The sequence below is a fragment of the Brienomyrus brachyistius genome, chromosome 18, assembly GCF_023856365.1.
Source record: "Brienomyrus brachyistius isolate T26 chromosome 18, BBRACH_0.4, whole genome shotgun sequence".
Classification (NCBI taxonomy): Eukaryota; Metazoa; Chordata; class Actinopteri; order Osteoglossiformes; family Mormyridae; genus Brienomyrus; species Brienomyrus brachyistius.
This window is the reverse complement of record NC_064550.1, coordinates 7256742-7270129: the sequence shown is the minus strand read 5'-3', so window position 1 is coordinate 7270129 and position 13388 is coordinate 7256742. Positions and strand designations below refer to the sequence as shown.

General features: G+C 45.9%; 1 protein-coding gene across 1 annotated transcript in view; it reads left to right on the top strand.

Annotated features, from left to right (window-relative positions):
- LOC125712914 (vascular endothelial growth factor receptor kdr-like) overlaps window positions 1-13388 on the top strand; it is a 44262-nt gene that overhangs the window by 6390 nt on the left and 24484 nt on the right. Inside the window, exons 2-11 of the mRNA XM_048983490.1 lie at window positions 83-170; window positions 1731-1939; window positions 3645-3772; window positions 4070-4244; window positions 4877-5013; window positions 5267-5435; window positions 5573-5693; window positions 6127-6296; window positions 7949-8105; window positions 12144-12270. Of these exons, the coding sequence (XP_048839447.1) occupies window positions 83-170; window positions 1731-1939; window positions 3645-3772; window positions 4070-4244; window positions 4877-5013; window positions 5267-5435; window positions 5573-5693; window positions 6127-6296; window positions 7949-8105; window positions 12144-12270 (1481 nt within the window). The remainder of the gene's footprint in view (window positions 1-82; window positions 171-1730; window positions 1940-3644; window positions 3773-4069; window positions 4245-4876; window positions 5014-5266; window positions 5436-5572; window positions 5694-6126; window positions 6297-7948; window positions 8106-12143; window positions 12271-13388) is intronic.

Genomic DNA, 13388 nt, shown 5'->3' with positions numbered 1-13388 from the left:
TGCCAATGAACAGCTTGGAGATGCTAAAATCCAATTTATGCAAAAAAAAAGTTTTCTGTAACCGCGTTACATATTTCTGCAGGGCAGACAGAGGCAGTGAAGAAGCCAACTCTGCAGGTGCATCCAGAGGACAGCATTCGTGCTGGGAGCTCATTCACTCTCATCTGCCGGTAAGCAGATCTTGGTTTCGCTGGTCTTCATCGGTGGGCCGTCACTAGAGCATGTCAGGTTAGCCGTCCTACAAACCGAAAAACACACATGCAAACTCGGTTTTGCACGGTTACTCTCATACATCCTCGCAAAGTGCAATTGAATATTCGTCCATTTTCCGAAAGGAAAGGCACCCATACCTGTGATGTGTAGGGGGAGCAAATATTCCTGCCAGTCTCACAGCTGGTCACATTGATACTCAGTTGGAATTTCACAAATGAAAATGCTTTTAGTTAAGAATGGAGACACGGAAGCTGCCTGTGGCCATTGGCTGTGATTACTCTGGTCTCTGACTGGGGCTGACCCCTAAGGAAGAGAAAGCCGGCAGCCGATATGGAACGTTCGTGACTGAAAGGGCTGTCAGACCCTCTTATCGGAGGGACAGCCCTCGCTGCATCTGTGGGATAATGCACGTGAGACGAAAACTTGCATCAGTCCTCAGCCTTGTCTGGAATGCGAACCCTTGTGGACCGTTTGGACTTGGCTGCTTCCTTAGAAGGCCGTGCAAAATCAGAGGCTGGGTCCTTCGACTCCAGGGCGGCTGACTTGTCCTGCCCCGAAACCAGGGCTCTCGGTATGCGAAACATGCGGAGGTCCCCCGAGTCTCCATTAATCAGTCACTTGGTAGTGGCTTTGAAATGATTGCTATTTGAGCACATCATCTCAAAACCACATTCCCATGTGAAACTTAAATCTGTCAGATGAGAGTTGACAAGAGCAATGTTGAAACAACAATTAAGAGGCCCCCAGAGAGGACAACATGGGTCTAACGAGGGAAAAAAACTCAAAAAAGGAAATATATGTGCAGAGCATGCAAGCAGGAATCCAAAGACATTTTGGACAAAATGCAGTGATCAACCTGTAATGTTTGAGTGTTTGTCACATAACTGCATTTATCAGAGATTCTGTCTGCAATGGCTTACTGGCCAAAGCAAAGTGAGCCTGATCCAGCTTTCCATGTCTGAAATTGCTTTGCGTGGTTACAGTCAGTACCAAATAGCCACATCTGTTGTCTCCCAGTTGCCTACAGAGTTGTCAGTGAAGCTCTTCCGGGTGTGTTATGTCACTCGAAGCCTGTAGCCATTTTCATGATGAATCATAGGTGGCTGATGGGTTAGGAGGTTCGCACTGGCCAGCTCATTTTGGCTTGATGTTTGATGAAGGGAGGACCTATGATTAAATTAACCAGCAATTCCAGATTGTGTGAAAAGGAAAAACAAGAAGATCTCTTAAGGATGTGCAGCACTGACGAACAGGCACCGAGCGCCCTCACATTAATGATGTCCCTCTCCAGTGGAAGCCAGTCGTTCCACGGCTGCCACGTGGTTCCTAGGATCTTGCCATCTCACTCGTTTCAGACGCTCGTTGATTCCGCTCTGGACCCAGCACTGATGCCTGCAATCTTCTGTTTACTATAGGCAGCCTTGTAGGAGGCTGCTTGTGCTGTGTGGGTGGGAGCTGATGTGGCGAGTACCGGTTTGGGGCTGGAAGAGAGCCTTGTCTCCATGTTCCTTCGGCAGAGGGTCATCCACACTTCAGTGGATGCTTCCTGGACGGCACGTGGGGTCCGACGGAGTTCTGGTGAACAAGACAGGATGCAAGAAGGGGGGATACAGTCACTGCAGCCAGCTAATCGTGCATAACAGCAGGCACAATGACACCGGGCTGTACTCCTGCGGCTCCACCCACAATGACGACAGCCATGTCTCCACCTACATCTTTGTCAAAGGTGAGACCTAGGATGACTTTTAATGATGACTTATGTGGGACGAGAAGCTCTTTCCTGTCCACATATAAACCAGTGTAAGTTCAGTGGTTAATCTACTGGTTCTGTTTTGTGATTAAGTAAGGTTATGTGTTGTCACCTTTTGTTAATCACAAACTTACTTAAATAAGGTTTTTACAAGATCTTCAGAGTTCACAGTTGTATTTATTTAAGACATCAATAAGTTTCCTAAGAATTATTTAAGAGCCAACAGCAAAGTTTCTGTCTTGCTGTTATAAAGGGAAGTATAACACTATATAACACTATATAACACTATATAACACAAAATAATGCTATATAACACTAAATGATGCTATGTAACAGTAAATAATGTCATATAACATTATATAAGTCAAGTCAAGTAGGTTTTCTTGTCATTTCAACCATACACACAGTATATAGAGAAATGAGATAACGTTCCTCCAGGACCACGGTGCAACACAGAGCAGTACAAAGACAGAGCAACATCATAAGTGCAAAAAGTCAATACTTGGCAAATTATACAATTATATGACACCTGGGGTCATTCGCTTTAAAACTTATATATGTATAATGTAATATAACACCATATAACACTAAATAATTCTATATAACGCTACGTACCTCTAAGCTTTTCACTTCATCTCCTCCTTTCTTCTGAAATTACTGCTATCATTTTGCATAGGTGGGCAGGGTGGATAGACCCAGTATGTGGAATGGAAGAACATTTTTTATCTGTTGTGCTTTTGTTGGTCGTGTTGCAAATTTTGCCAATTTGTGGACAATATCCCAAGAACAGCCATTCCTACTCCCCATCATAAAAAAATATATAAGCATGCATATTTCTGAGCAAGTATGAATTCATTTCCAACAAAATGTCCCGTTTTGCATTGTCGAACTATGTTTTAGTTCAGTCTCAGGGGATGCATTGGTTGTAGAGCACAATCTGTTTCATTGTAGCACCAGACGTCTACTCGATGCTTCTGATGTCCTGCTAGTCGCATGTTTAGTCTATGCCGGCTACTTCTAAAACCTCTTTTACTGTTCAATGTCTGATTGTTCATTGTTTATTTTTGCATTGGGGGGGTCCCGCAGCTCCCCCACGAAGTGTTCGTATTTCGCGCTGGGATGGCAGCGTCAAGCAAGGGGCGAGATGTTTATTTTCCTAATACATTCCCACAGTGTGACACGGCTGCCCACTGGACCAGTAGCCACAGTGTTGTTGCAAGCTCGGCCCGTTTGATTGCCCTGGCTTAGATTGCCTTCCCTGTTTAACGCTGCTTGAGGCCGGGGGTGGGATGGGGGGATTGTCTGCCTTGAGAACTGATTTAAATTCAGTGGGCAGATTTGTATTTCCTCTCTGGGAGAAATTCTGTCAGTTCTGAATAAGTCAATACTTGACAAATTACACAATTATATGACACCTGGGGTCATTCGCTTTAAAACTGACACGGTAACAGAATGTTTGCGGTTCCTTTTAGGGAGCCTGAGTATTTTGCTCGATAAAAAGCCAGATTTTTGGTTTCCTGTGATGTTTGGATGTGAAAAGGGTAACTGAGATCTAGAATTGGTCAGAAACAGAGTGACATACTCACCATCACAAGTGCTGATATTTAATTTTTCTCAGAATCACAGCTTGGTAGACACTTAGGCATAACTGTTTTCCCATAATGCACCACTCTATATGCAGATGACGCCAACCCTTTTGTGGAGGAACCCCAGGACACCCCCAGTGTCCTGATGATATTTGACAGGGCACAAGAGCTGGTGATTCCCTGCAGGACCACCTCTCCTGACTACATGGTCACACTGGAGGGGGTAAGGAACCAGCTCTGTGGGCTGATCTGAGCTCAGTCTCGTGCCATCAAGGTCAGAGAACATAAGCACTGTGTGGGAAAGTAGAACTGACGGACGCCTGTGAGGAGATGACGTGTTCATGTTCAGCGTACAATCCAGAATGAATTTTCTAGTAGCCATACTGAGAATCATTTTTATATAATCAATCATTCTCTACTGCCAACAAAACATAAAAAGATATAAATGTAATTTAGAACAGAACGGGTGATAGTTGCAAAGCCAAAACCTCTGACATGCCTTTGTACTTTAATCATTTAGAGATTCATTCAGAAACCACACATGTCGTCTGTGATAAAATACGAGTTGTGGGATCCGCAAGTGGGATTCAAGATCCATTACCCCCCCAGCTCCCACTACGATCTGCTCGTATGCAGAACCACCACTGGGCGACATCATGTTCTCCACGAGGCCAGCTACATCATTAAGGGAATGTGTAAGCTGCTCTCTCTCGTCACTCCTACCATGGAATTGTTGTGAAGTTTCAGGGAGCCGATAACATGACATGAAATGAATGAGACATATGCTTGGCCAGGTATATCTGCCTAGATCAGTGTTTCCCAACCTGGACTTCGTGGACCTACAGACAATCCCTGTTTCTGCTCCCTCCCAGCTCCCGGCCACACTGTGTGTCCCCAAGGACCAGGCTGGGAAACACTGGCCCAGATAGTTCTTGTAGAAAGTCTTTTGAATACAAAGTTAGGTAGCACTTTATCTAAAGCACTCATGTATAATGCATTATAAATATCAAGTATTATAAACACATCTATTAGCTTCATAGAGCATTCATAATGCATAATAAGCATGGCTATAATGTGTTATACCTTAATATATATATATAGTTGTGTTTATAATACTTAATGAATGCATTATAATGCATTATGAAGGTATCTATAATGCATTATACATGAGTACTTTAAGTGAAGTGTTACCCAAAGCTATTATACCTAAGACCACAGAACAGAAAGAGATAATTACTGGGTCACCTTCAAACCGAAGTAGTGCTTATGGCTGTGCAGAAAAAAAACTTTAGTTCTCCTGTATGTTGTTGTTTTTTAATTTGTCCAGCTTCCAAACTGGATAATGTCAAGATCAACAAAAATCGTGTTAGGCTGGTGGTTGGAGACACTCTGTCCCTCAAATGCTCAGGGGAGACGACCTTCAATGGGAGAATCAGCTTCACATGGGACTACCCAGGAAAGGCTGTATGTCTAACACTACTGTCTTACATTTAAAACACCCTGAAACCTACACAAAAACCAAAAAAAATGTTCATCACCCACTAACTCTAAAACCGTTGGTTCTTGTCATCCACTTTTACATAAGATAAATCTTTATTGTCATTGTCACTTGAACAACGAAACTGAAATGCAATTTTCACCATATTCTAGCAGACCTAGATGCAAATCTAGCATTACCAAAAGGTAAACGGAACTAACTGTGGATTTGTGTTTTCAGTGGAATCGACTGAAAAATATCTATAAGCATGCAGACCCCCAAGCATTGACTTTTAGCATGAGCAGCACGCTGACCTTGCACAACGTGACGATTGAGGACAAAGGCCTGTACCGCTGTACAGCCGAGATCTTGAGCCAGAAGGCCGCAACCGCTAAAGTGATGGTCTATGGTAAGAGCTCCGCTTGATAAGTACATTCTTCAATATATGTTTATATGTTGACATATAAGCTACTGTGTCATTGTATTATTTATCTTTCCAAGATATTCCTTTCCAATTTAAAAATGTCCGTTCCTTCTTCACCACAGAGCATCCTTTCATCAACTTGTTCTATAAAGAGGACAAGGTTGTCTCAGTCCTTGAAGGCAAAAAACATGTCAAGTTTGGACCCAAGGTGTCTGCAGTGCCTCAACCGAACATTGTGACGTGGTAAGACATTATGCTCCTTATGCTGCATATTCACAGATGCTCGACTTAGGATATTTTGACTTCATGATGGTGTAAGAGCGACATTCAGTCATGAATTTTATAATTTCTTCCCCACCTAGCCATCTGCCGTACTATACTTTCTACTGACGCCAGGCGACGGCAGCATCCACCCAGCCACGCTTCCAATCTCTGTAGCGATTATGACCGCAAACACCTCACATAGTGTTTAACAACGTATCTTATGGCATTTTTTCCTGTGCTTAATCTTATCATATCGTTTATATTCGACTTTTGATATTTTCAGCTTACGATGGGTTCATTGGAACGGAACCCCATCTTAACTGGAGGAACATCAGCGTAGTGCTCAGAATGACCACTGCATAGTACATTATGATGACCTGCCCTTATAACCACAATCCTTTTCTCCCTCAAGGTATAAAGATGGAGTGCAGATAAGGGAAAACTCAACTTGCTACAAGCAGTTAGAGTACAATCTCGTCATCAGTGATGCTAAGCAGAAGGATGCAGGAGTCTACACCATCCTCGTGGGAAACAAAGAAAGAGGCGTATATCAAAACCTTAGCTATACCTTCGAGGTCAGAGGTCAGTGCTGCAGTCCGAGGAGTCAGCTGACGTGCTATAATGACACAGTGACGTTAAGCTGACGCAGCAAGCCTCAAAGAGGGAGTGCTGTGCCATGTGTCCTTCATCAAATCTCTGATTATGCTTCTTATCTTAAATTCAAAGTCTTTTGTCTCTTCATTTGGGGTCCTGGGGTTAGCATAGTTGTTCTTGGCATGGTCTAGAAAGGCGGTGTGCAGATGTGAGCAGGGAAATCCAGTCCGACTGTGTTTTGTTCACATTGGTTAAGACAGAATGGCTTCAGAACAGTGGTAATAACCAAAAAAAGAGAAGGAGTATCACAGCAATATGCGTATTGCAACCATATTACATTCATGCAACTTGAGTGCTGATTCCAGATTTGGACCCAAAGTACAATGGTTACCATTGGTTCTACCTCTTTCCACAACAATGATTTTCTAGCAGTGTTATTTAAAAAATCAGACATCGCTGGATTTTTCACGTTTTGTTGATAATTTGATGAATATCCATTTAAAACATCTCAACCAAGAACAAAGATGTTACATCAGTACATTTCTTGTGGAAAAAAAAATTAAAGACAATGGGATATTAAAAACGCTGTGGCTCATGTGGGCACAGCTACAGACCGTGTGCAGTGCTGTACTGTACCACTGTGGCTCATGTGGGCACAGCTACAGACCGTGTGCAGTGCTGTACTATACCGCTGTGGCTTATTTGGGCACAGTTACGGACCGTGTGCAGTGCTGTACTGTACCGCTGTGGCTCATGTGGGCACAGCTACAGACCGTGTGCAGTGCTGTACTGTACCGCTGTGGCTCATTTAGGCACAGCTACGGACCATGTGCAGTGCTGTACTGTACCGCTGTGGCTCATTTGGGCACAGCTACGGACCATGTGCAGTGCTGTACTGTACTGCCATGGCTCATGTGAGCACAGCTACGGACCGTGTGCAGTGCTGTACTATACCGCTGTGGCTCATGTGGGCACAGCTACAGACCGTGTGCAGTGCTGTACTATACCGCTGTGGCTTATTTGGGCACAGTTACGGACCGTGTGCAGTGCTGTACTGTACCGCTGTGGCTCATGTGGGCACAGCTACAGACCGTGTGCAGTGCTGTACTGTACCGCTGTGGCTCATTTGGGCACAGCTACGGACCATGTGCAGTGCTGTACTGTACCGCTGTGGCTCATTTGGGCACAGCTACGGACCATGTGCAGTGCTGTACTGTACTTCCATGGCTCATGTGAGCACAGCTACGGACCGTGTGCAGTGCTGTACTATACCGCTGTGGCTCATGTGGGCACAGTTATGGACCGTGTGCAGTGCTGTACTGTACCGCTGTGGCTCATGTAGGCACAGCTACGGACTGTATGCAGTGCTGTACTATACCACTGTGGCTCATGTGGGCACAGCTACGGACCGTGTGCAGTGCTGTACTATACCACTGTAGCTCATGTGGGCACAGCTACGGACCATGTGCAGTGCTGTACTATACCGCTGTGGCTCATGTGGGCACAGCTACAGACCATATGCAGTGCTGTACTATACAAACCAACAAATGGCTTTATGGGAATTATGTAGGCAGAATAAGAAAGATAAGGAGAAAGCCTAAGACCAGCAGCTGATGTTGTGTCTGTCCCCCCCCCCCCAGTAAAACCATGGATCTTGGAAGAAAACTTAAAGCCAGTGGACCTGCAGCAGCACACGTTTGGTAAGGAGCAGCAGCTGACCTGCACTGCCCAGGGCTTCCCAGTCCCTCACATCACCTGGGTGTGGCAGCCCTGTGAACACAGTCCCAGCCTCACATGGTGAGTCGCCCCGACACTCTCTCAGGTCCTCAGCTGGGCACCGAACTCACTGCTGACAGGTCAAACAACCGCAAACCCCGATAGCTGTGTGTTTCAAAGGTCAGACCAAAAGAGGGTCGCGATTTTCACTAGCACAAGTAAACATGAGATGGATAATGATCCATCAAAGGAATGAAGAAGGAAGGAGAAAGAGTAGAAAATAACAAGTTAGATCATTTATGGCCTCGATGCTGAATTGTCGTTTTTCCACACGCTGGACCAAGTGGGATGCCAGTCAGGACTTTCAAAGCAACTTGGCCCCTTTTTCATACCTTATGCACTGGCTTGTTTGAAACTTTCCTCCTAAACATTTCGCAGAGTAATGCATGTTATTTGAAAATTAAGAAAATCTGACATAACAATGTTTCAAAGGTCCATAAAATATTTAAATACTAGTCATATAGTGTTTCATTTGTTACCACCCCATCTCTACTCATCGGTGTAATCAGTGTGCATGTGAAGCACTTCTCCTGACTGTGCATGATACCACAATCACATCCTGGACAAACAGAGGCTTTTCCCAGTTTCTTATCTCATCTTCCTATCACAGAAGGATTTCCGGAATACGGAGTTAGCCACGTTATCTAAGCAGCTGAAAAACTGCCAACTAGGAGGTCTGTGAACCAGGGAAGGGAGTGATCTCCACTCCCAGACAAAAAACCGGGTTTACTCACCTTAATTTACTTGTACATGCTGCCAGGTTACTTGGTTACCGCTTAGACCTCTTACTGCCTATGACAAAGGCTGAATAGAACATTGGTTTGTTGTTAGTTGATTAATTTATGGACATCTGATGTTTCTAATGGTGATTTTCCACTGGCCCGGGAACGGGCCGCAGACGGCTCGGGACGGCTCGGTTAATGTATGCCAGTGATGTTTCTAATGGTGCTTTTCCACTGCCACCAAGAACTGAGTCATACCCACACTGCACCCGCGATGACATGGCCCTTTTTACTAGTATGAAAGCAGGAGCAGACAGAGCCGATTGAGTCAGCATTTCTGAAATGCACGGCGATGCTGGTGGTCTGTGCATGGATTATCTGAAATGGGTGTGTTTTATGTACGGGGTGACTCGGGGGTGACTTGGAGGGGTGGCTCAGGGGTGACTCGGGGGGGTGACTCAGGGGGTGGCTCGGGGGGTGACGCTGGGGTCACTCGGGGGGGTGACTCGGGGGGTGACTCGGGAGGGTGGCTCGGGGGTAACTCGGGGGTGACTCGGGGGGGTGGCTCGGGGGTAACTCGGCGGTGACTCGGGGGGTGGCTCAGGGGTGACTCAGCGGTGACTCGGGGGTGACTCGGGGGGTGACTCGGGGGGTTGCTTGGGGGTGACTCGGGGGGGTGGCTTGGGGGTAACTCGAGGGTGACTCGAGGGGTGGCTTGGGGGTGACTTGGGGGGGTGGCTCGGGGGTGACTCGGGGTGTGGCTCCGGGGTGACTCAGCGGTGACTCGGGGGTGACTCGGGGGGTTGCTTGGGGGTGACTCGGGGGGGTGGCTTGGGGGTAACTCGAGGGTGACTCGAGGGGTGGCTTGGGGGTGACTCGGGGGGTGGCTCGGGTGGGTGGCTCAGGGGTAACTCGGGGGGGTGACTCGGGGAGTGGCTTGGGGGTGACTCGGGTGGGTGGCTCGGGGGTAACTCGGGGGGGTGACTCGGGGAGTGGCTTGGGGGTAACTCGGGGGGGTGACTCGGGGGGTGGCTTGGGGGTGACTCGGGGGGGTGACTCTGGGGTGGCTTGGGGGTGACTCGGGGGGGTGACTCTGGGGTGGCTCGGGGGGTGGCTTGGGGGTGACTTCGGGGGGTGGCTCGGGGGGGTGACTCGGGGGTGACTCGGGGGGGTGACTCGGGGGGTGGCTTGGGGGTGACTCGGGGGGGTGACTCTGGGGTGGCTCGGGGGGTGGCTTGGGGGTGACTTCGGGGGGTGGCTCGGGGGGGTGACTCGGGGGTGACTCGGGGGGGTGACTCGGGGGGTGGCTTGGGGGTGACTCGGGGGGGTGACTCTGGGGTGGCTCGGGGGGTGGCTTGGGGGTGACTTCGGGGGGTGGCTCGGGGGTGACTCGGGGGGGTGACTCGGGGGATGACTCTGGGGTGGCTCGGTTCATGCATGTTAGTGAAATAGGACCATAAGGATGCTTGACTACCCACATCCCTGTTTTTCTTTCCAATCTTGACCCCCTCCCAGGGAAGAGAGTGTCTCCGTTTTTGTAAAAAGGATGACAGATTGACAGAGCATCAGAAGCAAAGATAAATGGAGCATGCAACCAGTAACTGTTTAGTAACTTTGTGTCAGGTTCTATTGAACAGGACACAATGGCTAAGTCTTCAGCGTCCTTTGCACATTATACTGAAATAGCTCATGTTGTTTTCGGTGAATGTCTGCATGTTAGCAGACAAGCTTCAGCAAAATGAACATTCCAGAAGAGACAGGCTAGTCAGCGACAGCAGGGGACTGTCGGACACAGGGCGCTCGCACAATAGACCCATTACAGTCATTAGCTGCACTCAGTGAAAATCACTGTGAAAAACTTGTTTTGCAATTCTGAGCTAATAAAGAGGAATGCTGCATTATGTATTAGGTAGCGGAGCTGAGAAGTGTTTCTTTAATTGTTCGTAATGGTTTTTACTGTGTAGTGCATTTATTATCACTGAAATACAATTGACACTCAATGCTGGCAAAGCATAACTGTCGACAGCACTAAAGACCTTATAATCATGTCGTTGCCAACAGCTGCTCGTGAAAGCAATCAGTGAAAAGCACTAGTAATGACTAATGTGGCACGTTCCTCAGAGAGACAAGTAGGCACTTTTTTAACAGGAAACAAGTACTACATGTGTTTCTTTTGCACAAAACGTGCAATACACTCGCTGCTGATATTTGACCTCTGGCACGGTAAGATTAAACTAAAAATAAACTGTCCTTTATGCAAGGAGTGGTTTTAAAATGGCTGAGGTAAGACGTGAAGTGTAGGAGCTGATTTATGGAGGGTCGTCATCTGCATGCTGAGAAATTTGATCGGCTAGTTCCCCTTCTTGAGCGAGTAAGTCCAGTGGTCCGGCCTTATCTACACTGGCCAGAGGGTGAGGGGGGCTTCCTTTGCCGCTTGACGCATTCCCCCAGCCTTCCTGTTTGCCTCCATTCTCATCAATCTTTGATTGTTCCCCTCCTTCGAAAGCGACAGTCCCAGCCCCGCTTCCTCCCCGGCCGTAAGAAGGAGACATGCAGATAGTTCAGCCGTAAGAAACCCCTGCATTCACACACAGCACAGAATAATCGCTGCGAGGTAGTGGGTAGAAATACCGACACTCATGTGAGTTTGTGGAAATACGTTTGCGGCCAAAAAAGTGCATCGTCACGAAGGAATAACATTTGCTTACAGGGCTTGAAGTACTTTGTCTCGGAACGGTAATACAGATAGACACTAAGAACCAATAAGAACCGACTGACGTAGATAGGCGCTAACGTTACATTGTAATGAGCTTTCTGCAGCTGGTTTATGTTAAATGTCAAACTGCTGAAACTGTTTATTGACAGTTGCTTGAGGATAAATATCTGAGTGGGGGGGGGGGTTCCATTATACTTCCATTATACATAGGCAACTCTGTGAGGATTTATCATACTATCATTGACCCATTACAAGCCTGGGGCGTTCGGGAATAAAGTCTCAAATTAATCCAGACAAGCAGCAGATTATTTGCTTTGTTCAGATGTTTTAAGAACCATGCTGTCAGTTTGAGAATTCTGCATAGCACAACATTCCGGGGCGCCATTTCCCAAACCCTTCGTAGTGCTACAAGAAAAAATTTAATATGCTCTCTGTACCAGTAACGATGATCGTGGTGCGACTGGAGGGAGGTGTGGGTGACCACTGACTTTATTTAAAGTTATAAATAACCAACGAATGATTCGTAATCCATGCGTGTTGATAACAACTTGTTAGCAACATCAAAAATAAAGTAATCTTAAAAGACCACGATGATTAAATATCTTCTCATTGTATTTTCAGGTGTAAATTGAGCTCTGAACCCAGACCTGTTAAATTTTATGAAGAGGACGGTAATAACACTAACATCAACTGGCCGTACAACGAAATCCATTCCATTGAGAACGCCACTGACATCAGTAAAAGGAAGGTGTGTATTACTATTTATATTTCCAAATGAATCTCATTTATTGCTGATTATACATCTTATGTTTTATAATGGTAGATCTCTTCTGACTATATTTCACTGGATGATGTAAATAATAAATCTGGACTTTACTTGGAACTGCCCTTGTGAATTCACCGCTCACCATCTCCCTAGGGTGGTAACTAGCCGCTCAGCCGCACCGATGTAACAACGCAGCTTATAAATAATGCCGTCACCCTCCACCCAGAACAGCCTTTATTTTATTAGGCTAAACCTGCGAATTGTTAGGGTGTCATAAACTTAACAGTGATTCAAAGACGTATATGTGCCTCACTCTTCATCCTGCCGATCTTTTCTCAGACTCTTTCAAGTTCTTTAGCTGCTAGTCAATTGATCCTGCGTTACCCTATGAAAAAAGTGAAGTTTCCTGATCTTTTCTGGCAGATGTTACTCAGTGTGTTTTTTTTTTTTGTCATGCTGACGTGCCAGCAGAAGAAGGACAAGTACATGAAATTTACGTTCATTTATCCACTTCAGTATGGGAGTAGATACCCAGTTACTATCGGTCTCTGGAAATGATTTTTTAGAACATGTACTGTATGACAGAGCTGCTATTACAGTACTGAAGTGATCAAGCTTTAAGCAAAACATACCTCATGCAAAGAAAATATTCAAAGGGGGAAAAGAAGTACTAAAGCCTGCTTCCCCGACAGTGCTTTAGGGATGGTGCTCATGATTGCATATTAGTGGTAGGGGTCTCTAGCTACAAATGATTTTCATTTGGGGTTCCCCGAATTCTGAATTCCCAAAATCAGAAACAATACCACAGAGGTTTTGCCTAATTAAATAATCCTAGACATAGTCTTAATACAGGAGCAACCTGATCTAAGCAAGATCTTTGTGATCTAATAATGATGTGCTTTCCTGATGCTATTGATAGTGTTGGCATTGTTCCAACAGGCATTTAAAGCTTTTAAAACATTTGACCAAAAAAATTGTGATCTATACCTTTCCCTAATTCTATTCCATTTTTCTTTGTCAGAGAGTTTATGTTTTTGTTTCTCTATTTTTTATTTATATGCACCAACTTGTCACTTAGGCTCACAGGAGAAGCTTCTGGT